At 41.6% G+C, this 26,996-nt stretch overlaps 1 protein-coding gene across 6 annotated transcripts; it reads left to right on the top strand.

Annotated features, from left to right (window-relative positions):
- The first annotated feature begins 642 nt into the window (after nt 1–642).
- LOC116967891 (THAP domain-containing protein 5-like) lies at nt 643–26,996 on the top strand. Of its 6 annotated transcripts, none has more exons than XM_033014539.1 (4): nt 643–852; nt 8,120–8,312; nt 12,552–13,658; nt 26,749–26,996. In XM_033014539.1, the coding sequence occupies exons 1-4, from the start codon at nt 770–772 to the stop codon at nt 26,758–26,760; spliced, it is 1,395 nt and encodes a 464-aa protein (XP_032870430.1). In that variant the 5' UTR covers nt 643–769; the 3' UTR covers nt 26,761–26,996. The 6 variants fall into 6 exon arrangements, with proteins under 6 accessions (XP_032870430.1, XP_032870429.1, XP_032870428.1 ...); XM_033014538.1 differs by lacking the exon at nt 26,749–26,996 and adding an exon at nt 19,610–19,877 and having other exon boundaries at nt 8,120–8,267; nt 12,555–13,658; XM_033014537.1 differs by lacking the exon at nt 26,749–26,996 and adding an exon at nt 19,610–19,877 and having other exon boundaries at nt 8,120–8,267.

The raw sequence follows: 26,996 nt of genomic DNA, 5'->3' as shown, positions 1-26,996 counted from the left end.
CATCCGCCCGCCCTCGGGCTCCTCCTCCTCCTCCCCTTTTCATTCCTTCTCCCCCCCCCACCCCCCACCAGCCTGAAGAAGGGTTTCGGCCCGAAACGTCGCCTATTTCCTTCGCTCCATAGATGCTGCTGCACCCGCTGAGTTTCCCCAGCAATTTTGTGTACCTACCATATGTCTTCTTCACCACTCTATCTACTGGTGTTGTTGAACATGGTCAAATAACGAACTGAATGGAGGTATCTGATGCAATTTTTTGAAAACAAAAGGTCATTTCAAAAGGTGAATTTAAAAAAAACGTTTGTTGCAGCCACCTGGCGATCAGTGGAACAAAGATGGCGAGCAGGCCAGGTTGGGCGCCGCCATATTTGATACTGGCAAGATCAGTGGAACAAAGATGGCGAGCAGGCCACACGCCAGGTAGAGAGGCACGCCAGGTTGGGCGCCGCCATATTTGAAACTGGCAAGGTCAGTGGAACAAAGATGGCGAGCAGGCCACACGCCAGGTAGAGAGGCACGCCAGGTTGGGCGCCGCCATATTTGATACTGGCAAGGTCAGTGGAACAAAGCTGGCGCGCAGGCCACACGCCAGGTTGGGCGCCGCCATATTTGATACTGGCATCCGGCACTGCGACGGGAGTCACGTGAGAGAGGGGGTAGCCGGAGCGGGGTTTCCGCGCGCGCGCGCCTGCGTCGCCGGAGTCCGGCCGTTGGGAGTTTGGGTTTGATTTTGAACTTGAAGGTGAAGGGGAAGCCGTTGGCCGTGCGCGCCATGCCCAAGAACTGCGCGGTGAGGGAGTGCACGCGGCACGCGGGACAGCTGGCGGCGGACAACAGGAGGATCAGCTTCTACAAGTGAGTGGCCCGGGGCCTGGGCCTGGTCTCGGTCCCGACCGGACACCGGTGGGTGGGGGGTGAGGATGGGTGTGTGGGGCGGGGTCTGCATGAGGGTGTGATCGGTGTATGGATATGAGGTGGTTGAGGGCGAGCGTGGGTGTGAGGACGTGGGTGGGTTGGTTGGTGTGAGTGCGCGTGAGGGTGTGTGGGTTGGGTGTGAGCATTGACGAGGGTGAGAGTGTGTGAAGGTGAGTGTGGATGTGTGTGAGGCTAAGGGTGGGTGTGTGGGGGCGGGGTCTGCATTAGGGTGTGATCGGTGTATGGATATGAGGTGGTTGAGGGCGAGAGTGGGTGTGAGGACGTGGGTGGGTGTGAGGGTATGTGAGTGCGTGTGAGTGGGTGTGGGTTGGGTGAGGGTGTGTGAAGGTGAGTGGGTGACGGTGTGAGGGTGGGTGAAGGTGAGTGGGTGTGAGTGGATGTGGGTGACGGTGTGAGGGTGGGTGAAGTGAGTGGGTGTGGGTGAGAGTGAGGGTGAGAGTGGGTGTGTGAGGAGGTCGGTGGGGGTGTGTGAGTGGATGTGAAGGTGAGTGGATATGGGTGAGTGTGGGTGTGAGAGTGGATGTGGGTGAGAGTGTGGGTGAGGGTGAGTGGGTGAGGGTGGGTGGATGTGGGTGAGAGTGTGAGGGTGGGTGAATGTGGGTGAGAGTGTGAGGGTGGGTGGATGTGGGTGAGAGTGTGAGGGTGGGTGAAGTGAGTGGGTGTGGGTGAGAGTGAGGGTGAGAGTGGGTGTGTGAGGAGGTCGGTGGGGTGTGTGAGTGGATGTGAAGGTGAGTGTGGGTGTGAGAGTGGATGTGGGTGAGGGTGTGTGGGTGAGGTGTCGTGTGAGGGCATGGGTGTGTGTGGGTGGGGGTGGTTGAGGATGTGTGGATGTGAGCGGGTGGGTGCACGGGTGGGAGTGGAGGGCAAATCCGCTACTCTCCCGCCAGACCAGCCCCATCAGGACAGCAGCAGCAGCCCATTCGTCCCCTCTAACAGAGGGCGGCCATCCGATAATCTGGCATCGTGGGGTTTTAGTGTCAAACTGGCCGGTTCCCTGGGCTATTGGATGTTGCTAATAATATCCAAACTCAGTGGTTCAATTGTCACATATATCTGAGCACAGTGAAATTATTTTTGCATCCAGTTCAGTGGCAACTCTACTATCCATCAGGTATAGCAAGAATCATACTAAGTATAAGAATGCAAGATTGTAGACCAGAATAAGTACACAAGAGTTGCATGCTTTATGTGCCATCCTGTAACCTTTAAGTCTGAGGTATTATATTGGCCATACAGTTCTGATATTTTCAGAGAACCTGGTTATTATAGACGGAGAGAGAAATATGAAAGCATTGGTCACAAATACACACGTGGTTCATTGGGAGGTTTTACAGGGATATGGGTCAAACGTGACAAATGGGACTAGTTTAGATGGGGCATCTTATTTGGCATGGATGAGTTGGGCCAAAGGACCTGTTTCTGTGCTGTGTGACTCTATTCCTGACCCCTGGAGCTCTAGCTGAGACCCTGGCATCGCACTCTGCACTCTGACCTCAGCTGTGCTCTGGACCCCAGGTCTGGCCACATGCTCCAATGGAGTTCTGCCTCGCATTCCTAAACTAATTGTTCTACTTGTGTCGCACACTATTGTCATGGTTTATTTACACTGACATTTTCTTTTCACTGTTGTAAAATTCATGTATAACTAATGTTATTGCGTGTTTGTTTGAGTCTTTTTGCCTGGTGTGCTACTGCAAGTGGGGTTTTCAATGTCACTGTACCTTCCCTTGTGCATTTGGCAATAAACCCAACTTGACACAAAATGCTCGAGTAAATCAGCGGCCTCGACTGAGGTCTCAACCCGAAACATCACCCATTCCTTCTCTCCAGAGATGCTGCCTGTCCCGCTGAGTTACTCCAGCATTTTGTGTCTATCTGCAGTTTAAACCAGCATCTACAGTTCCTTCCTACACATTTTGACTGATAAGTGAGCCAGATGCCGGATCATCGGGATATCCGATCGGATGCTGGATAATTGGAGTTTTGCTATATTTACTCCATCACCAATATCATTCAACCACAATAACTCTGTGATCTTGTTGAGTATGCATTGGGTTGATGCATTGTCTATGTTGGAAATGTGGTTTTACTCTAGAGGGCTTACACTGGGTGAAGTGTTCTGGAAGTAGTAAATTTTTGATTCTTGCCTCAAGCTCCCTTGGACAAGAAGAAACACATTACTGATGATTCACTGGTTAGAAAAAAAATCATAGAAATGTATAGTACTGATGTGGGCCCTTTTTGGCCCACCCTCTCTGTGGCAACTTTGATGCCTGTCTACATGAATTCCATCTGCACATATCCCTCTGTGCCTTTCTAAGACTTATTCAAATGCCTTTTAAACATTGTAATAATATCTGCCTATACCACCTTGCCAGCTTATTTAAGATATTCACCATTCTCTATGAAAAACTTATTGTTTGGATCTCCATTTGTTTCTCTCGCCTTTAACCTGTATCCTCTGATTCTTGACTTCCCTGCTCTGTGCGAAAAGATTCTGACCATCTAAGTACCTCAGCGACTTTGTAAACCTCAGTAAAGTAATTCCAATGTTCCAATGCGAATAAATCCACTCTATCCAATCTCTCCTTTTTACTGCAGTCTACAATCCCAGTCACAGGTGTAGGGGTTATGGGGGGAAGGCAGGAAAATTGTGATTAGGAGGGAGGATAGATAGATAGATAGATAGATAGATAGATAGATAGATAGATAGACAGACAGACAGACAGACAGACAGACAGACAGACAGACAGACAGATCATGAGTTGACTTGATGGGCTGAATGGCCTAATTCTGCTCCAATCACATATGAATTTATGAACTCAACAGCCTGGTGAGTCTTTTCTGCCTCCCTCTATAGCTACCACATCCTTCATGTAGTACAGTGAGTGGAACTGTACACAGCACTCAGTATGGTCTAACCATTGATACAATCACAACACAACATCGCCACTCATATTCATTGATAGACAGAAATATGCTGGACTAACTCTGCGGGTTAGGCAATATCTGCTGTGAAAAATGGATGGGTGACGGCAATTGTTGTTAGGGGCAGTGTGATCCTAAGAGGGATACGTCATTGTGAACTGTGAAACTGATTGTTGACTTAGTGGAGGAAGGTGGGAAAGGTTCTTCTCCCCCCCCCCCCCCCCCCCCCCCCAAACAATCAGTCTGAAGAAGGATCCTGACCTAAAATATCTCCTAGCCATCTTTGCCAGAGATGCTGCCTGTCCCATTGAGTTATTCCAGCATTTTGTGTCTTATATTGTAAACTAGCATCTGCAGTTCCTTTTATATTAGATTCTAATATCCATTACTTCAACCAATGAAGCCAAGCATACCAAGTGCTTTTTCACCACCCTATCCATTTGTGTCACAATTTTTGGGGAGCTATAGAAGCACACCAAGGTATAGCTATTACATCAACACTCTCAGGGTACCTGCCATGCCCATGTCCTGCCAGAATTTGATCTCTCTGAGTGCATTACCGCACATTTGCCTGGATTAAATTCCATCTGCCCCTGCTTCACCCCCCTCTCCAGCTGATCTATGTCCTGGCATATTCTTAGACTGCCATCTTTGCTGCAGACGGTTCCATTGTAATCATGTATTGTCTTTCCACTGACTGGTCAAGTCAAGTCAAGTTTATTTGTCACATACACATACGAGATGTGCAGTGAAATGAAAGTGGCAATGCTCGCGGACTTTTGTGCAAAAGACAAACAACCAAACAACCAAACAAACTATAAACACAATCATAACACACATATTCTTTTACATAATAAATAATGGAAGGAAAAACGTTCAGTAGAGTTAGTCCCTGGTGAGATAGGCGTTTACAGTCCGAATGGCCTCTGGGAAGAAACTCCTTCTCAACCTCTCCGTTCTCACCGTATGGCAACGGAGGCGTTTGCCTGACCGTAGCAGCTGGAACAGTCCGTTGAAGGGGTGGAAGGGGTTTCTCATGATATTGTTGGCTCTGGAGTTGCACCTCCTGATGTATAGTTCCTGCAGGGGGGCAAGTGAAGTTCCCATAGTGCGTTCGGCCGAATGCACTACTCTCTGCAGAGCCTTCTTGTCCTAGGCAGAGCAATTCCCAAACCAGATGGTAATGTTCCCGGACAAGATGCTTTCCACCGCCACTGCGTAGAAGCACTGGAGGATCCTCAGAGACACTCTGAATTTCCTCAATTGCCCGAGGTGGTAAAGGCGCTGCCTTGCCTTACTCACGAGTGCTGAGGTTAGCATGCAACAAAAGCTTTTCACTATACCTTGGTACACATGACAATAAATTAAATTCAACTCCACTCTAGTCAGAAAAACACTTATCCATCATCATCTGAAGAAGGGTCTCGACCCGAAACGTTGCCTATTTCTTTCGCTCCATAGATGCTGCTTTACCCGCTGAGTTTCTCCAGCATTTTTGTCTATCTTTAATTTTCCAGCATCTGCAGTTCCTTCTTAAATATTCATCATCACTGCTTCTTTACCACCAAGCTAGTTCTGGATCCAATTTCTTAACACCCCTTGGTGTGCCTTAATGTTCTGGAACAGCCTACCATGTAGGACCTTGTCAGAAGCCTTATTAACGTCCACATAAATGATATCCACCTACCTGCTCTCATCTATTTTGCAAATCACCTCCCCAGAAAATGTAATCAGATTTGTGAGATGTGGTCTTCTCTGCATAGAACCATGCTAATTTCTTCCAATCCTGTGAAGAGTGTCTAGATTTTGAAGACAAGTCCACAATTTGACTGTAGACTTTGTTCCAATGTAATTGGCCTTCATCAGTCAGGGTATTGAGTATAGAAGTTGGAATGTTATGTTACAGTTGTACAAGGCATTGGTGAGGCCATATTTCGAGTATCGTATTCAGTTTTGGTCACTGTGCAATAGGAAGGATGTTGTTTGCTGGAAGATTTACGAGGATGGTGCCAGAGGTTGGGCAGGCTAGACTTTATTCCTTTGAGTGCAGGATGATGAGGTGTGATCTTAGAGAGATAATGATAAGATCATGAGGGGAATAGAAAGGGTAAATGCACAGTCTTTTACCTAGAGTTTGGGAATCACGAACCTGGGGACATTGCTTTAAGTGATGGGAAATATTTTATAGGAATCTGAGTGGCAATTTTTTCACACAGAGGGTGATGGATAATGAAATGCACTGCCAGAGGGGGTAGTTGATGCAGATCCTAAAACAACATTTAAAAGACATTTGGATAGACACATGGGGCGAAGGCAGGAGAATTGGGAAAGTTAGGGAAAGTTTAGAGGGCCAAATGCAGGCAGATGGGACTAGTGTAGATGGGGTATCTTGTTTGGCATGGGCAAGTTGGGCAGAAGGGCCTGTTTCCGTACTGTATGACTTTATGACCCTAGTATGTTTGGGGGCGCAGTTGACAAGAACAGTGTTGGGTTCGGAATTCATTGGGATGAGGAAGTAAGATGTGAAGTACTATTCTGTTGAAGCTGCATTGCTCCTCTAGATTTCATAAGAACAGCATAGTTCTCTGTGGCGTCCTGAACAATGTCACTAAAGCAGATTACATGGATACTTAATTCATTGGCTGTGTTTTGCTGCTGAGACGCCCTTGCAGAGATACATTAACTGTTGCCTTTTATGACAATGATTTGCATTTCAAACTTAATTATTTGTCCATAAAGCACTTTGGAATGTTTAGGCTGTGTACATCTCCATGATGAATAAATCATGTCATTTTTATTGATTACTAGACCAAGTGCAGACCCGTTGGGTCTGCTCCCCCAACGCAGCCGTTCCCTACCCGTAGCCCCCACGGGAGACGTGGTCCTCCAACTCAAGCCGTTGCTGAACATAAGATTCCAGCACTCAGCAGTGCGGCTGTTTTTAAATGGCGTCTTTGAGGCGAAATGCGGGCGCCAGCAGCCGTTATGGTCGCTGGCCAGCAGGAGGCGACAAAATGAGTGAGTGGGGGGGGGGGGGAGAAGGATTTTATTAAAAATGTGTGCATAAGCACGACAAAATTTAATGAGGAGTGGATACTTGGAATGAAAAGTGAAATCTACCGAAATGGAAATATTCAGGGCGTTTGTGGGTCGGGTGTTGGCGTGGCAACGAATCAAAGGCTGGCAGCCACAAGTCAGAAACACACACAGCCAGACACACACACAGTTTTAATATATATAGATGTTGTGTAGTTCTTCATTTCCCTATCTGGGAATATCTGCACTAGATATATTAGTGTGATTGTAGGGAATAGATGTTGCACCATTGATTTCTTCTGAACTTGTGAATTAATCCATGTAAACCTCAGTTGCACACATTTGTTGTATGGTATAGTTTGTGCTACATTGCAGTTTATTTTCCAATATTTTTATCATTAGATCCTGCATAGATTACTTTGTTGATGGATAACGGCTGTGAAGCACTGAAAAGATAATTTTTGAGCTTGCCTTAAATTATGAGTAGCAGACTATTTCAATGCTAGAGTACAATTACACTTGCAGTACTTTTCCCTACATTCTATTCGTAAGTTCCATCAGACATAAGAGCCGAATTAGGCCATTTCGGCCCATTGAGTCTGCTCCGCCATTCGATCATGGCTGATCTATTTTTTCCCTCTCAACCGCATTCTCCTGCCTTCTCTGTCTAAATAATTATGCAATTTTCTCATTTTATTTATTCAATTTAATTTATTAATCATTGATATGAGCCTCTCTTTCCCATGATAAAGCAGTAGTTAATCTGACAACCATCTCAAAAATGAAATTTTATTTAATTCTTCTTGCTGATGTTGTGAAGATTTTAAATTGCTGGGTCCTTTTGTATTGAATCTCCACTCAAAAGAAATGGTCAAATCACTTTATTTAACACATCACAATTTTAAAAATGGTAGCTTCCATTCCTCCACGAGGGGAGTACAATACTCCATGAGAGGAGTAAAATACGCAGTCTTTTAAGTATTCACACCGCTTTTGAGCTGGTAACTTAGTTGACAACTAGATTGGATGAATCATGGAGAAATCCTTAATTTATTAATGAAAACAACAGTGTACTTGAGACGTCTTGAGAGTGAGTGCAGTAGAATTAATGTAAATGTTACAAAAGACAAGTGCTCTGAATAAGCTATTACCTACAGTAACAGAAAGAGCCCAATGTCTTTTTTTTGAGTCTCACAGAAGCAACTTTTTTGTTTTGATTGAGGTTTCCATCGAATGACAAAGAAAGACTCGCGCAATGGCTTTCAAATATGAAAAGGGAGAAATGGGTTCCATCCCAGTACCAGTACATCTGCAGTGAACATTTTACTCCTGAAAGCTTTGAATGGAGGTGGGGGACACGATACTTGAAGGCAGGTGCCAAACCTACAATTTTTTCTTTTCCGGAGCAGCCTACGGTACGTTTAGTCTCAATAGGTTTGGATTATTCTGCCATATTTACATGCCCCGAAAATGGATTAATACTGGAACTAAATCTGACATTGCTTCAAATGTAATGAGTGGTGCAACCGACCCCTAGTGTATCAAAAAAGAGAGATGATCTAAAATAGTGAAGATGTAACAGTTTAAGGCTAAGGTGAATAAGACAGAAATTGTGATTTAACGTCCCATTATTAATTGAGATTTGAATTATTTTATTTATTAAGGTTGGACATAAAAGTAACTTCTGCCAGTAAGAGTTTAAAAACCCAACTTTATCCATTGGAAAGGAAAATTGCTGTTGTTGTCCTGTCTGGCTTGTCACTGATGTTGAATCTTAACTGCTTCCTAACGTTCCTCTGGTCAGTGAACTGACATCATGGCATTTCCATTTATCTCCACGTGCAGAGAGTGAAGTGTATTTTACAAAAAATCTGGCCGACCATTAAATGAAAGCTGCAGTCTAAAAGGTGCTCAAGAATTTGTAACCTTAGACTTGGATAAATGTTATATTAAATATCATATTTTTGCATATAAAGGATTTGTTAGAGAATCAGTTATAGAATATAAGATAATAAAAAGGGCACAAAATGCTGGAGTAACTCAAGGCAACATCTCTGTACAACATGGATCGATGATGTTTTGGGTTGGATCCTTCTGCAGTCCTGACCCGAAACATCTCCTAACCATGTTCTTCAGAGATGCAGCCTGACCTGCTGAGTTACTCGAGCACTTTGTGTGTTTTTGTGTAAACTAGCATCTACAGTTCTTTGTTGTGATGTTTTGATAATCAAATGGATTCAAACTAGAATTGAAGAAGCATTCAAAGCCAGGTTAAGCTATCTCAACCCAAACATGCGAACGCTGTCACGTATGATATTCATATTTTTTCAAATACAATTTTGTGGCCTGCAAGATTATTTAAAGCATGACTTTATAAATTGCATTTACTCTGGAATGCACAAATTCTGAAGAAAGCCATCAGATTGAGGCTCTGAAGAAGAGAACTTAAAAGCTATGTGGACAGGTACATGGATAGGAAAGGTTTGGAGAGATGTGGGCCAAACATGGGCAGATGGGATTAGTATTGATGGGGCATCTTGGTCGGCAAGGACAAGTTGGGCCGAGGGGCCTGTTTCCTTGCTGTATGAATCTTAAGAGATGGAACAGTGAATCACTGACATATTTTATGCATATTGTGATGCCTTCATGAGTTGAGATTAGCCAAGCTCATTACTGGCCGCACCCTTGCAACTAAAAAAATTAGATTTCAACAGTGATAACTGGTTCAAATTGAGGCGAATAGTCACTTCCATTGGAGCTTAGCTATTCTGGAAGTTATTCTATGGTCTGATGCAGATTTGTCTTAATTGCATGCTCACTTGCACATACCATGTCAATTTACACTATCAACAACAAAGATATTCTTTTCTTCTAAGGTGAGAGACACAAAGTATTTTCATTTCTTATACATTCAGAACAATGTGAATGGATTACTTCTGTTGCACTGTCTTTTTTAAATGGACAGGTTACCAACCCGATTCACAACTCTTCCAGAAAAAATGGCCAGCTAAAATTTTGTAGATGACTTGTTCCATTCTATATTACGAATGAGTGAGATTGTACCAGAACCTGATGGTACCAAGCATCAGATCTGTCTAAAGATGGGGTAAACCTCACCTAGGAGTGTTTCTACCGTCATGGTTCATTCATTGATCTAGGAAATTATCATTTTACTTGCATTTTCCCATACTGAATTAAATACTGACTTGAATTAACAAAGCACATGAGTATGATATTTTAATCTATGCTGGTTCATTTGTGTCCTTTGTTTCAAAGTGGTATAGCTTATAGTGTAATTAAAATGGCATGAAGTTTAATACATTGAGATTGTCACACGGTGGCTGTTGAATATAATAACTTGTATATCCTATAAGAAAAGATCTGCAAATTGATAGAAAACACAAAATACTCTATATTGACCAAGTAGGGCAGCAGTTGTGGAGAGAGAGTTAGCATTTCCAACCAGTCATTGACAATTAAACTGAAATATTCAATTACCTGCCCAGATGTTGCCTAACAGCTGACTGTTTCCATTATTTTCAATTTATTTCACTTTTCTGGTGTATGCATGGTGTTTTACTATAAGTCTACAAGCTGTTCTCTGACATTCTGCTATTTAGACTTCTTTTCTTGCATTTGATTGTCCAATAATATACAATGGTCTCTTTCTGTGCCATCTCTGGCAACAGTTTGCTGAAAATAAATGCCTTATTCTAATAGGAACTGATAAGTGGTCATGATAATTGAATGTACCAGCCATGTCTGTTTTGCTTGTTGCTGGATGCTTTGTAAATCAGAAGGTAATCAGAAAAAGTAAGTTATCTCAAATCAGAAAATCGGCAGTGTTGATAGTGAAGAGGATAGTCCCAGGTTAGAGAATTATATTGATCAATTGATAATACGGGCAGAGCATTGGCAGATGCAGTTTAATCCAGCTAAGAGCAATATGGTGCACTTAAGGTAAACTTAAAGTAGGACAGACTCATTGAATGATGGAGTCCTCGGAGGTATTGAGAAACATAGGGAACATTCGAGGTGTGTCCAACGATCCCTGAGATAGCAGCATGGATAGATAAAGTGATGAAGAAGGCATGCTAAATTACCTCCTCCTAACATTCTCCTTCATTAATCTGGATCATGGCTGGTTGGTTAATGTTTGAAATCGTATTTTAAAGCGTTCTAATACTAAATTATGTTGTTTCTCTATGTTCCTTTTGAAGGAACACACTTTCAATCACTTGAGTACAGTTCCATCTGGCTTAGTTCAGTTGCCCTGTTTTTTTGGCTCCATAGAGGTGGTAGGTTCAAAAGCCCTCTGTAAGATTCAACGGCACAATCTTGGTAATTGTAGAGATGTTCTCCAGGTACCCTGGCTAACATTTGTCTATGTAATAATGTGACCACATCAAAGTAAAAAACTTTGAACAATATTAATTACAGAAATATACTTGCAGGAAATGCATTGTATCCAGCTCCACATCAGCCAAATCATCTAACTTTCCAAAAGGACATAATGTAATGGAGTAACTCAGCAGGTCAGGCAGCGTCTCTGGAGAACATGGATAGGTGATGCTTTGATTTGGGACCCTTCATCAGATTTAAGCAGAGGAGGTTCTCCTCAAGGCATGCTTACTTTGAAGAGATTCTCCTGCTTTGTCCAACGAGTTCTGTGAGACTCTCTCTCACTCCGTGATTTCTGTTGCTGTCCTAATCGACACGAGTCTGAAGAAGGGTCCCAACCTGATACTTCGCCTATCCATGCCCTCCAGAGATGCTGCCAGACCTGCCGAGTTGCTTCAGCATTTGTGTCCTTTCATGTAAACAAGCATCTGCAGTTCCTAGCTTCTACAACCTCACCTTCCAGTTCTTGATCTGTAGCCTTGTACGCCCATCCAAGTGTATGTGTATAAAGGGTTTCTGCCTCTGCTACCATTGAGTCATAGAATCCATAACACTACAGCTGTGAGTCAAAATCAATTTCCACAACCTCCATTAGTTTAAATTCTACTTTTTTTTTTAATGTTTCTTTTAAATAGTCATTCTTCATTTATGAGCTAAGATGGTGCATGTTCAAATCTATTACAAGGCAAGGGACGTTCTGCTTGAATCCTGTTCCAATTTTTCCACCATATTATATTTATAATTGAGAAGCATTGATCTTTTGCAGACTGCACTCCCACCAATACAACAGTAGCTATACTTCAAGAGAAAAGAAATTTTATTTTTCTATATAAAATTCCTCGGGTCCTGAAGTCATAAAAAGGGGCAGATAAATAAAAGTCATCTTTTGGAAGAGATTAGTAAACATAACACATATAGTCATCCAACTTAGAAGTTCTGGTCCATGGTATCATATTCTGCCATGCGTTGCCCACGTCAATTGGGTCTTGAAGGCAGCTTATGCAATTTTCTTTTAAAATATAGTTTTAAATACCTACCAATCTATTTTTGAAGAATTCTTATTATTGGACAAATTACAGCCAATTGTTATTGTATGTGCCAGTGACTTTTGTGATAGTTACTGTACTCTAGGTACACATATAACATTGTTGCTGTGTTTTTTTGTTTAGTGGGTTTTGTTATTTATTACTTTAAAATTAAACATTTGAAATTGAATTTTTAACAAGTTCTATCTCTTAAATGAAACCTTTCAGCAGAAAAGGAAAGCTGTTGCTCGATCAAATGGAAATAAACGGCAAAAAAAGAGGTTGGAAGCTCAAACCAATGAAGAAGAACCACTGCAGCAAGAGCAAACTGTTCCAGTCCAGTCTCCTGATTCAAAAGCACTTACAGTCCTAACCATGTCATCAGAATCGACTTGTTTAACTGAGGTAACTGCATCTGCATCAATAATTGAGTTTGATAAGGTTGTCATGTCCTCTGTGGATCCTTGTGACAAATGTATATCTGAAACTATTACACCATCTACCACAGCTTTATCAAATGAGGTAGTGAATTCCTTTAATCCACTTCAGATGAATAAAGATGGACCATCTCATACTTTACTAGAAGAGCAGTCAGTGTTACCATTTGAAAATGTTGCAGCAATTGAAACTGTGCAACTTGCATCAACGCTGGCATCAATTGAAACCGAAGGAATTACTGCAATAATGCCATCTGTCAAAACTTTACAGTTTACGCCGATGCAAACATGTGATGATTCAGAATCTGAGTTAACATTAATAGAAATAGTATTACCGGAACAAGACCAACAAAATGTTGAGACATTGTCAGCCATCCAGCAAAACCCTCCAACACCAGAACTTTCAACCATTGTAACATCTGCTTTTAAGAATGTTACTGCTTTAGCTGTAGATTCAACTTCACAAGTGTTATCACCCACGAACCTGTCTTCTCAGACATCTCAATTACTGACTGCTGCAGCTGAGCCATTGAAAGCTGTCTCTACTTTTCAAACAGAAGTAACGTTGCCCTCTACACTCATTATGCCAATTATCTCAACTCCACCAGTTGACCAGAACCACACAGCTACCCCTCCTGCACCAGTTATTGCAGCGGCAGAAACGGTCTTGACCACACAAAGTGATACGCAGGAAGTACAAGATGAACATTCGTATCACAAAAACGATCTCACCATTGAACAACTTGAAGAGATTGTTGCTACCCTGCAGAAAAAAGTAAAAGTTATACAGCAGCGAGAGAGGAGGAATTCAGCCCGGCTGAAAGCCATGGAAAATCTTGTGGACCAACTGAAAAAGGAGAATGTTATTTCAGAGGAGAAGTTAAAAATAATGGAGATGGTAGGTGGAATTAAATTTAGGCTTATTGAGAGTCCTAAGTAACAGCATGCAGTGCCATCACGGTTGATAAAAGTTGCAAAATCAAGTACGTAGTAGTGATAAAGTGAGAGACTAGTTCACTATCTGTTCTCCTGGCTAGGCCCTAAGAAGAGGCTGTTGAAGGGTCCCGACGCAAATGTTGCCTGCCCATTCTTTCCACAGGTACTGCCTGACACACTGAGTTTCTCCGGCACTTTGTGTTTTGCTCAAGATTCTAGCATCTGCAATCTCATCTGTTTCCTGGCTAGTATCTTATTTTTAACCCTTCATAAAAGTTTGGTGTGTTTAGAAACTTGTTTAGAAATTTGGTTGTAACTTACATAAGAACAGTTCAATACAGTTCAAATGTATAAACTAACAAACATTTGTTCTGAAAAATGTAACTTTTAAAACACGATTTTCTTGCCAGTTACGAGTTTTTGTAAAGGGACTCAAACAGCTCTTCCATATCCATCTAGCACTTGTTCCATTCCCACATTCGGGGACCCAAACAGTCTTTCCAGGTGAAGCACTGAATCAATTGCAGTTCCTCCAATGTAAAGCACTACATTCAGTGTTCACAATGTAGCTTCCTCACCATCAGATAAACCAAACACAGATTGTGAGCACCCAAGTTCACCCTGCAGGAGTCATCTTTAATTCATCACACCATTCCCAAATTGATCTTTCCGTCTGTTACCGCTTGCAATGTTACAAATACTTCCCTGAGGAACAACACCTCCATCTTCCATCTTGGCATGCCACAACCTCCTAAACTCAATATCAAATTCTCCAACGTTTGGTAACACACATATTCTTTCAGTTTGTATCAGAATTGGCCATATCTGCCGTTTATCATTTTAACTGTGTTTTTATTTTTTAAGTCTGATCTGCTGGGCATGCCAACAACCTTGATATTAGTAACATATTGCACAGTCATAGAAACATCATTATCTCATCCTAATTGCTGCTCCTACTGCGACATTAACTCATCATGTTTCACCCTACGAGCGATATTTCCTTTGTCTACTTATTCTTCCCCTACTTTCTCTACTACTGTAAAGCAACTTGTTTTCTCTCTTACCCAGTTCTGTTGAAAGGTCCTAACATGATAAATTAACTTGCTCTTTCCACAGGGGCTGATTGACCCTCCGAGAGCCTCCAAATTTCTTTAAATGTGGCTTCCCATGATTAGCAACACCTCAGCTGCCAGACCCTAAATTTAATAATACCTATAATAAATCTTTGTCTTTTCATTTCCTTAAAATTTACCTCAATGACCATGTTGCTTTCTTAAAATTATACCCAGTAACACTATTTGGGATATTGTACTACATTTAAATGCTAGTTTATATTTGTCTTCATTCCAAGAGAGAATCTTAAGTTTAACAAAATAAAACAAATCTGAAAATTGCACTGAAGCACAGGGTTATGTTTGTTTTGACTTTAATATTTTGTTTTAATTTAAATTCTATTGAATGCAATTTAAATGGTTCTCACTAATTTTCTATATTAGATTGCCGTATTTCACTTACAGTTAATGGAAGCACATTTGATGGGAAGTGCTGAGAGGTGATGCTTCATATTTTGAAACTAAACATTTGAGCTAGAGTTTGTATCAAAGTTGTGCCCATTTAAGATTTGATGGTACTATCTCAGTCAGGACATTTCCTGCTTATATAAACATCAATGTAATTTTTAAAATTTTGGTTTTATCATTCTTATTGGCTAGTAGAGTTGTTTGCATATTCAAATTCCAATGCATTTTTGAAACTATAAATTGCTGTCAGAGAGGGAGAGTAATTGAGGTGAGGGTTTGAGGAAATCGTATTCCTGATAGCAAGAACTGCACAAACTTTGAGCAATATCATCATACATTTGGGATCTATACACAGTAGTTGTTCAAAGCCTTACCTTGATGTAGCTTGCGTGTACCTTGATGCCTGACCATGAGGTATACCATGAGGACTTAATGTAGGGTTAAGGTAGGTGTGAGTTTCTTCATGTATACTTTTTGAGGTATGCATATTGACTAGAATTCATTTCACATATACCTATTAGTTTTTAATGGATTTTATAGCTGTCTTTCTTGCTTCCAGATTTTCTTTACATTGCATTCTTTGCATTGCATTCTTATTGTGTATAAAATGTGAATGTTAACTGTTAGATGACAAAATGCTTACCATGAACATTAGCATGCATCATAAAGAAGGAAATAGAAATTGAGAGTGGAATTCAAGAGTTTAGCATCATCATCAACGTTGGAGCAATTGAATTCAGGGATGATAAAATAAAGAAAACAGACATAAAATGTTGGAGTAACTCAGCAGGACAGGGAGCATCTCTGGAGAGAAGGAATGGGTGACGTTTCGGGTGGAGATCCTTACATCAGTCTTGATCCTCGTAATATTCCTGCTCTATTCAGTGATAACATATTTTTGATTACCTTTGTAAAATCAGCCCTGAGCATCTCTTGCATAAACAGTTACAATTCCTCCACTTGCTCTCAATTTAGGTGGTCCATTGATATTATTTGTTTAAGTATCCTTCATTCTGTCCTCTACAAAAATATTGGACTAAGCATACCACAGAGTCACCAAAATGTCTCCAAAGATCTAAGAATTAAATTAGAGGAGAGTTATATGAATGAAAAGTAGTATTCTCTGGATTATACAGGTGCACAACCTTTTATCCGAAAGCCTTGGGACCAGACACTTTTCGTAATTCGGAATTTGTCGGCCTTCGGAATGGAAATTTTTTAGCGTAGATTTTAATGGCTGGCTCAGTGGTAGAGTGCTCGGCTCATATCCGCAAGGTCGCGAGTTTGCGCCTTGATCCCGGCAGTTCCTCGGTCGCAAGTTTGAGTCTTCAATGTAGTTTTTTCTTGCAGAATAAATGTCTGTATGAAATGCAGTGTGTTGAATGAATTCCTGAATTTGTAAATGTGCCCGCAGCATTGAATCACCTCTCGCACTCATGTCACCCTAGCAGGGCTACATGCCCTTAGGCGGCCAAAGGCGACATTTTCACACTCTTATATCCGTGTGCAGCAGAGGCGACGTGCGTTTGGCGCCAAACGTGAGCTTTGGTGAGCTTTGGTGTGCAGACGACATCCTGGAAAAAATGTCCGGTTTCTTCCAGGTAGGCGATATACCCTCCCGGGCAATATACCCTCCACTTCTATGTTATGAAGGGGATTTAGTTCCCCTTTCTTCCAGGACCGACCGGAGGTTCCGCTGTCACCTCTGCGGGCCACCCTCGGTGAACGCTCACTCAACTTTGTCGTGGGATTCCTACTCTCCCGCGCAATGTACCCTCACCTTCTCTTTTATGAATGGGGATTTAGTTCCCCTTTCTTCGAGGACCGACCGGAGGTTCCGCTGTCACCTCTGCGGGCCGCCCTCGGTGAACGTCCTGTCTCCCTGTCCCTGGGATAGTAGGGGGCGATCAAACAGCACAATACCCCCCTCCCCCTCCAACTCCAGAGGAATCTGCTCCCCGATGGGCCGCTACGGCGACAAGTGGCAGTTCGCCCACAGCCCGAGCTGCGCGACCCCAAGAACAAGACGTACCTTGCACAACATCAGCTTCTGACCATACGGGGAGCGTGTTCCTCTGGAGTTGGAGCGGGGCTGGGCTGGAGTTGCTGATCTGGGATCTCCGTGCTTGCAGTGGGCCTGGGGGTTGGTGTCCCGATGAGCGGGCACAGCTCGGGCTGTGGGCGAACTGCCACTTGTGGCCGTAGCGGCCCATCGGGGAGCGGCTTCTGGTGGTCCTGATGTCTCCGGCCAGTTTGCAGTTTTCCTCTGGAGTTGGAACGGGGCTGGGCTGCTGCTGGCTGTGGGTCTCTGGGATCTCCGTGCTTGCAGTGGGCCTGGGGGTCGGTATCCCGTTGGTTCTGACGTCTCCAGTGACTGGCATCGCCGACGTGAAGACAGTGCAAAGCCCCCGCGCCGGTGCAATGGGCGGGGAGCTGGAGAGGGGAGGGAAGGGGTCACACACATGGCCGGGAAGCAGAGGGGTGTAGGTGGGGTGAATTTGAAGGGAGCGACAATCTGCTGCTGCCTGCCCGCTGAGTTAAAAAGTTCCCACGCAAGACGTGTATCGTGAGTCTACCGTGGGAACTTTTTAACTCACCGGGCAGGCAGCAGCATATTGTCAATTATTAACCCTCCCGCGCAATATACCATCACCTTCTCTTTTATGAATGGGGATTTAGTTCCCCTTTCTTCGAGGACCGACCGGAGGTTCTGCTGTCACCTCTGCGGGCCGCCCTCGGTGAACGTTTTCAAGGACCTTTCTTCAAGGACCGAAAAAATGTCCGCTATTCGGAGGTTTTCGTTATTTGGATCTTCGGATAAAAGGTTGTGCACCTGTAGACTGTTTTTTTTTTTTTAATTAGTGGATTAAAGAGGGCAAATTCACACAAAAAATAGAACACACATGGGAACTTCCTCACACAGTGATGAATACTAACTCAGTGAATAATTTTGAATCCGAGGCTGATAATGTTTTCCAATGAATATGAGAGGAGATGATAAAACAAGGGGAGTATATGATATGATAATATGAGAGGAGGTGATAAAACAAGGGGAGTATACCTTGTTTACTAAACTCATGATATCAATGTTCAGTAGAAGAAGGTTGATGGGTTGAACTCATAATCCTATGTTCTAGTGTGATGAGAAAGCTTGGTAGCTTTCTCATAACATAACGTTCCGATTTGTACACGTTGTTACAGTTACAGACTTACGAAATTTGGAATCAATTTGTTTTCTTTCTCTACAGTACTGTATGCTGAGGCTACTGTATCCACCCATGTGTTCAAATCATCTTTTATGTTCCGCAGAAAATAGTCATGTCACTGTTAAGCATTATTCCAAATGTTTTAACCTTTTACACTTTTCTACATGAAAATGTTTGCCACCCTTCAGTCGAATTCTTTAATCCGATAAAACAATCCACGTTTAATTGGTTTGTTCTGTTGCTACCAAGTTTCACTCCCCTTTTCCAAATCAATTGTGTACGTAGTGAATAGGTATAGCCTCCACACTCATCCTGAAAAAGCTGCTGATCACTTCTTTCCAAGACTTACTGCTCCCATGATTGAGGTCCTTTACACTGTGGAACAACTTTGGTTACAGTCACGGTGATCATTCTCCAGATGCTACATTGCAGGGAGAATCGAGACTTTAAAATTTTATATGGAGCATTTTGTCCTTAAGATATTGCATAACAGGGATTTATTTTTTTAATCCAAAGCTTGTATTTGAGAGCTGGGCCTCTGAAGAATGACATCCAATCTTGAAATAACAGTTTTGTTCTTTGAAATAAAACTGTTTCAGGATTATCTCACACATTAATATGGGCTGCCAGGAGTGGACAATGAAATGGATTGCAGGAATTTAAATTTACTTTTTAAAAAGCAAATAATTTTTATGTCTAATATAAGAGATAGATCATTAACTTGTTAACTAATGAGAAAGGTGAAAACATGATTCCAGCTTTGGATTAATTTTGTGAAGTTAATATACCTTCATTTTGACTTTTAATACCCATACACATTGAAAGGATCTTTCTTCATTATCTGCCTTAGGAAGCAGGGCTGAGAATGTGAGTATGTGTTTTGTTAGTTTCTGTCTAGATTTTTAGTGCATCAAGCTATCATGAGATCATTTTTAAAGTGCTAACTTTGTTAACCTGCAGTACTATGCCAGAATAATAAAATAAAATATTTTAGTTTGTGTACCATGACTGTGTAACTCTATGAATTTTATTACTCTCCTGGACATTTGTGAGAGGATCTCGCAAGGTTAAACTTTTAAATTTGAAAAAAAAAGTACAAATGTTAAAAGCTGTACTTCACTGTCATAATGCCGTTAAGAAGTTGTGTTCTTTTATGCCTAATCATTGTTTGTTGTTGCAATTTTCAGACTTGCTCACAGACAAATGCTCAGGTTATTAATCCCTCCAATACGGTCATGGTTATTTGTGAAGACAATGGCAATCTGATTTATACACTTCAGGAGTCACCAATTGAAGATGATGATGATGTTCTTTGAAGAAAGTTTACAGCTTCAAGAATACCTGCTTACTAATCACTGCAACAGTTGTTGCATGTTTGTTTGTTTGTCATTCATTCGTGAAAATGCCTGGTTTTTTTTTTAATGAAAAGATTAAATTATTTTTTTATTTCTACCATTTCTCTGTTATTAGTTTTTCTTAATTCAGCTGCAGTAGTGGTTTGACGATGATCTTGACCAGATGTAGAGCGATGTGCTTTAATGTTCATCAAGTTAAGAAATCGTTGGGAGCTACCAGTTATGTGCTATTGTGTGATCAATATACTAACAACAGTTCGGAGGGCTACACTTCAAACATCTAACCGTGAAAACTTAACGCACAATATGAAAAGCAACCTGTTTATTCGGCTGAATTGCTTGTTCCTACCATTTAAAAATTCTGCTTGCTTTATTTATCTTTACGAGTTTTTATCCCTTGCTCTTCATCAAAGATCAGAATTTCTTCCTGCTGCTTGCTCAAGCAGACATTCAAAGAGTCATAGCCATACAGCATGGTAATAAGCCCTTCGACCAAACTCATCCATGGTAATCAAGTTGCCCTACATAAGCCAGTCCCAGTTGCCCATGTTTGGCCCATATCCCTCTAAAGCATTTCTACCCATGTACCTGTTCAAGTGCTTTTTAAATGCGAGCCTTAATGATAAATATGATAAATATTTTTGATCCTGATGGTTACAAATAATTATCTTCACTAGGAGATAACTTCCCAGGTTTGTAGGTTAATTGGTCTCTGTAAATTGTCCCTGGTGTGTAGGATAGTGTTAGTGTACGGGATGATCGCTGGTCAGTGCAGATTTGGTGGGTGAAGGGCCTTTTTTCTGCACTGTATCTCTAAAGTTTGAAGTAGGTAGTATAACTGCCCCAGGAAAGATTAATGTGTTCTTGGATAGAGGTAAGACAAGAAACGTATGAAAGAAGAACAATGCTCTTTTTCCTGTTACTGTCAGCTATGCCCCAGTGGTCGTATTGTAACCTGGCCAGAAGGTAGTGGATTCAGCTTCCATGCTATAAACTTAAGTATATAATCGATATTGACATTCCAGTACTGTACTGTCAAATACAGACTCCTCGATATACTATTAGAGCTGTCTTCACAGATGCTTGTAAAACATTGCATGGTACTTTCTAAAGTAGAGCTAAGAATCTTTCTGTGGTAGCCTAAATAAGTTTTAACTGAAATGACTATCGTGTTGTTTACGGGGAAAGTGTGTGAAAATTAACGCGATTCCTGGATTACACAAATTATTTTTTTAAACTTCTAGATTGATTATAAAATGCCAAAGGACATTCTGCATTTTGAGACATTTAAGGCTTTGCTTACTCCAACAGATGGTCAAGATTTTGTATCTGATTCATGAGAGGAGAGTAAAACATGTCAAGCAGGTTGCTGCAGTAATCCATAGGGTGGAGATAGAGAGAACTATTGTGAATGGTATTCACTGACTACTGCTGGAAAGTCAGGAAGAAGCTTGACTATAGAGCTCCACCGTGGAAATTATAAGAGGCCAAAAAGTAACTCAGTGGGTCAGGCAGCATCTCTGAAGAACATGGATAGGTGACGTTTCAAGTCGGGATCCTTCTTCAGACAGATTGGGGGGGGAGAGGGGAGAGGGAGGGAAGAAAGCCAGGAGAGAGGAGAGAAACTGAAAAATAGGTGCAGGAGTAGGCCGTTCGGCCCCTTGAGCCAGCACTGCCAATCAATATGATCATGGCTGATCATCTAAAATCAGTACCCTGTTCCTGCTTTTTCCCCATATCCCTTGATTCCTTTAGCCCTAAGAGCTAAATCTAACTCCCTCTTGAAAGCATCCTGTGAATTGGCCTCCACTGCCTTCTGTGGCAGAGAATTCCACAGATTCACAACTCTCTGGGTGAAGAAGTCTTTCCTCATCTCAGTCCTAAATGGCCTACTCCTTATTCGTAATCCGTGACCCCTGGTTCTGGACTCCCCCAACATCGGGAACATTTTTCCTGCATCTAGCCTGTCCAATCCTTTAAGAATTATATATGTTTCTATAAGATCCACTCTCACCCTTCTAAATTCCAGTGAATACAAGCCCAGTCAACCCATTCTTTCATCATGTCAGTCCCGCCATCCTGGCAATTAACCTGGTGAACCTACGCTGCACTCTCGCAATAGCAATAATGTCCTTTCTCAAATTAGGAGACCAAAATTGCACACAGTACATCAAGTCCAGTCTCACCAGGGCCCTGTGCAACTGCAGTAGGACCTCCTTGCTCCTAAACTCAAATCCTCTTGCAATGAAGGACAACATGCCATTAGCTTTCTTCACTGCCTGCTGTACCTGCATGCTTACTTTCAGTGACTGATGTACAAGCACACCCATGTCTCATTGCACCTCCCCTTTTCCTAATCTGACACCATTCCAATAATAATCTGCCTTCCTCACATTTATCCACATTATACTGCATCTGCCATGCATCTGCCCACTTGCCCAACCTAATCAAGTCACCCTGCAGGCTCATAGCATCCTCATTGCAACTCACACTGCCAAACAGCTTTGTGTCATCCACAAACTTGGAGATATCACATTTAATTTCCTCATCTAAATCTTTAATATATATTGTAAATAACGGGTCTCAGCACTGAGCCTTGCGGCACCCCACTAGTCACTGCCTGCCATTCTGAAAAGGACCCGTTAATTCCTACTCTTTGCTTCCTGTCTGACAACCAGTTCTCTATCCATGCCAATACCCTACCCCCAATACCATGTGTTCTAATTTTGCACACTAATCTCTTGTGTGGGACCTTGTCAAAGGCTTTTTCAAAGTCCAGATACACCACATCCACTGGCTCTCCCTTATCCATTCTACTTGTTACATTCTCAAAAAATTCCAGAAGATTAGTCAAGCATGATTTCCCCTTCATAAATCCGTGCTGACTTTGGCCGATCCTGTCACTGCTTTCAAAACGTGCTGCTATAACATCTTTAACAATCGATTCAAGCAACTTCCCCACTATCGATGTAAGGCTAACTGGTCTATAATTCAGTTTTCTCTCTCCCTTATTACTTAAAAAATGGGGTTACATTGGCTACCCTCCAGTCCACAGGAACTGATCCAGAGTCGAGAGAACATTGGAAAATGATCAATGCATCCACGATTTCTAGTACTCTGGGATGCAGACCATCAGGCCCTGGGGATTTATCGGCCTTCAGTCCCAACGGTTTACCAACACCATTTCTTGGCAGGACAAAGGATGGCAAGTAATAGATTTATCACAGACAAGGGAGGGTTTTGATAGGCAGATGGATGGAACAAAGGCCAGAGATAAAAGCAGGTGTGGGACAGACGGATGGAAAAGTTGTAAATTCTGACGCCAGAGCAAGGAATGTAGGGGGAGAAATGGGTGGGAGTCCAGTTGGGGCAAAGGGGAGGGGAGAATAGATTAATGCTTGTTATCTTTAAGCTAATAGGCAGAGCATTCCAGTGGAATCATTGTAATATTTCTTTAAGTATTTGGACAAACAACATTTCACTCGATCTGGTGATGGAAGAAATGGCACTTCATTCAGCCTTAACTAAATTGTTTTCTGAGTCAGAAGTCAAAGACTTATCTTTTCCATAAAATTTGGGCTCCATTCATTAACTATCTGAAGGGATAGATTGGCACAGCACGAGGACCCAGCTGAAACTTGAACTCAGGAACAGATGAAAAACTATACTTTATAACCTACGAACCTATCTCCATTGATGTATTACAGGTAACCCATTCCACCTCCCTTGTTTTTCTGTTGTGTTGTTTTTTTGTTTTGTTTTTTGCTTTCTTTTTTATTTGTAACTTTTTACCCTCTCTTTTTCTCGCTTTCTATAAAAAATAAAAATACTAGAAGCAGAAGTAATTGATAATGGAAAATTTTAATAATGTATGACTGATGTATATGAAAAGTTTTTTTTTTTACTATAATATGTAACTACATTTTATAATATGTCTACTTCTAATAAATAAATTTTTTAAAAAAATAAATTAAAAAATAAAAAAAAGTCAAAGACTTGATCTGATTAAATTTACGTAGACAGACTGGTACAGTATGGACAAAATTCTGTTTTGATGGAAATGCTGTCCTTTGGGTGCATCATTAAACTAGGGCTCTCACTTATTTTGTTGTTCAAGAAGGAACTGCAGATGCTGGAAGATCGAAGGTACACAAAAATGCTGGAGAGCATTTTTCTCACATTTTGTTTGACAGTGTTGAAAAATCCGGTGGTGTTATTTTGAATATCGGAAAGGAGTTGATCATGGTCTTGCCCAATGTTTATTCTCGGCATTAATTTTTTTTAAATAGTTAACAGAGCATCCTCACATCTTTTTGTGTGGTTAAGATCCCGTATTTGATGGCTGCTTATTCACTTTGGAATTGCTAAATGTGAATATATTCAATTTAAAAATGGAAAGGGGGAGCAGTTAGGGTAATGTAAAGAAATAAGGATATGGTGATGTTTCAAGTCGGGATCCTTCTTCAGACAGATTGGGGGGGAGAGGGGAGAGGGAGGGAAGAAAGCCAGGAGAGGGGAGAGAAACTGAAAAATAGGTGGAGTAGGCCGTTCGGCCCCTTGAGCCAGCACTACCAATCAATATGATCATGGCTGATCATCTAAAATCAGTACCCCGTTCCTGCTTTTTCCCCATATCCCTTGATTCCTTTAGCCCTAAGAGCTAAATCTAACTCCCTCTTGAAAGCATCCTGTGAATTGGCCTCCACTGCCTTCTGTGGCAAAGAATTCCACAGATTCACAACTCTCTTTTTGTGTGATTTTTTTTTCCCCCCCCTCCCGAGTATGAATCATCTGCCTTGCCTACTTTATTGAGGCAGGACTACAGGTACTTTGAAAGTTCTTTATTGGATGTAAAATGCATCAAATGTACTATAAAAATGCTTTTATGCATTTCTTTTTTGTAGTGTATTTCTAAATTAATCCAACATTGTGGCATTTAGTTGGATTCGCAATATTCAGATTCAGAGGAAAATGTTCCCATCTTAAGGAATTCATTTATTTATACTAAACACTATACAATTGACCTGAACAAGAGTTAAGTATCAATGTCCTAAAACAACTATATTGAATTAACAACATTGTGTTGAGAATATTTATATATGTTTTATGTTCCATTTATCCCGAAGTGCTTTATATCCGTCATATTGTGAATTTAAAATGATTTGTTGCTTTTAAACCAACCACTACCGTGTGTTTTGACGGTATCTTTGAAGAATCTTGAGCAAAAAGCTAACTGCTTGAAGGAGGGTCCCAACCCAAAGTGTCATCTGTTCGTTTTGATACACAGATACTGCCCAACTTGCTGAGCCCTTGCAGCAGTTTATTTGCTTTGTATTTTATGTTCATTCCCAACCTTTCTGTTGATGACAGAAGGTAGACAAAAATGCTGGAGAAACTCCGGCTGAGGCAGTTTCTATGGAGCAAAGGAAATAGGCAACGCTTCGGGTTGAGACCCGAAGGGTTGCCTATTTCCTTTGCTCCATAGATGTTGCCTCACCTGCTGAATTTCTCCAGCATTTTTGTCTACCTTCTATTTTCCAGCATCTGCAGTTCCTTCTTAAATTTTCTGTTGATGACTACTGCTTTCCATCCTGCATATTAGCTGTCAACATTGACAAATTCTTGAATGGCTGGACAAAGTGACAATTTTGCTCAGCTATTTTTACTGGGTTGCATACTTGTCTGAAGAAGGGTCTCGACCCAAAACATCACCCATTCCTTCTCTCCAGAGATGCTGCCTATCCCACTGAGTTACTCCAGCTTTTTGTGTCTATCTTTGATAAAACAATGGTTGGTTAAGATCCCGTATTTGATGGCTGCTTATTCACTTTGGAATTGCTAAATGTGAATATATTCAATTTAAAAATGGAAAGGGGGAGCAGTTAGGGTAATGTAAAGAAATAAGGATATGGTGCCTGCAGGGAGCTGGAGTCAGGATGGCCACCTCCCAGGGAATTAAAGATGTATAATTTTTTGACTACCAAAGCATAGTGACTCATTTAAAAAAAACTACTCTGCAGCAACCTGAATGGTGAAGAACGAAACAATATTGGATTTCACAATTCAGATATATTTAATATCTATTAAAGGATATTGATTTTCATTGAAACAAAATTTGTATTTATTTTAGTATTCTGGAATTTTAACATCTATCTTTCCCATTATGCAATTCCAGTTAACCTTAATTGCCAAAATGACAAAAACATACTTTTTCGGTGAGATGGGATTTTGGATTGATGCTGGTAATCTGGGGAATTATGTTATGGTGATCTTTTATGGCCAGATTACAGCAGTAGTTTCTAGTGTTTCAAAGGTGAAGTGCAACTGAAATGCAAAAACAAATTGCATTTGAAGGAAATCTGAAAGAAAGACAAAAACTGCTGGATATCCATCATTGACAATTTTCTGGAATAGCTGTAATTTCAATAGTGTTATAGTGAGCAAAGTACATGTTATCATAATTGCCTTTTCTGCACTACAAAATATGATTATAATGTAGAAACAACGAGCTGCAGATGCTAGTTAATAAACAAAAGGACACAACGTGCTGGAGTAACATCGTCTCTGGAGAACATGGATAGGTGACATTTCGAGTGGGGGGGGGGGGGGGGGGGGGGGAGAACTGAAATAGGATCCGAAGCGCCATCTATCCTTGTTCTCCAGAGATGATGTCTGATCTGCTGAGTTACTCCAGCACGTTGTGTCCAAATAGGATTACAAATTTACCACAACTTGTGGTTTTAGCCTATTTTTGATTATCATAGAAACAACTTTTGAATTTTAAGTGAACACCATAACCTCGTTTGGACAATAAATTACGTACATTTCACCTTCGTAAAAAGTTAAACTTAACGTTGGCTGTGTTGTTCTCAGTAAACATCGTGATCAGCGTGCGATGGCGAGTGACAGAAGATTGCGAAAGCCTGAATGCGATTATTAATTCTTAATCTCTCCCGTTTCTATCACTGCAGGCAGAGGTGTGAAACTGAACTGGAAGGGTTGAGTTTGGCCAACACCACCACCATATCTCGAGAAAGAAACGTTTTGCTGGCAGCTCAAGCTCTCTTGCCTTACACGGATATTTAAAAAAAAAAGTTTGGCTGCACAGTTGTGCGGGCGAGCAAGCCTGCATGTGGGCGGGATGGAGGAGGTAGAGAGACCAGTCGATCGTGGATGTGGGACTACGTTTGCAACGCGATTAAAAAAAAAAAAATCCTGA

The sequence above is a fragment of the Amblyraja radiata genome, chromosome 41, assembly GCF_010909765.2.
Source record: "Amblyraja radiata isolate CabotCenter1 chromosome 41, sAmbRad1.1.pri, whole genome shotgun sequence".
Taxonomy (NCBI): Eukaryota; Metazoa; Chordata; class Chondrichthyes; order Rajiformes; family Rajidae; genus Amblyraja; species Amblyraja radiata.
Note: the sequence above shows the minus strand (reverse complement) of the source record. Positions and strands in the feature narration are given on the sequence as shown.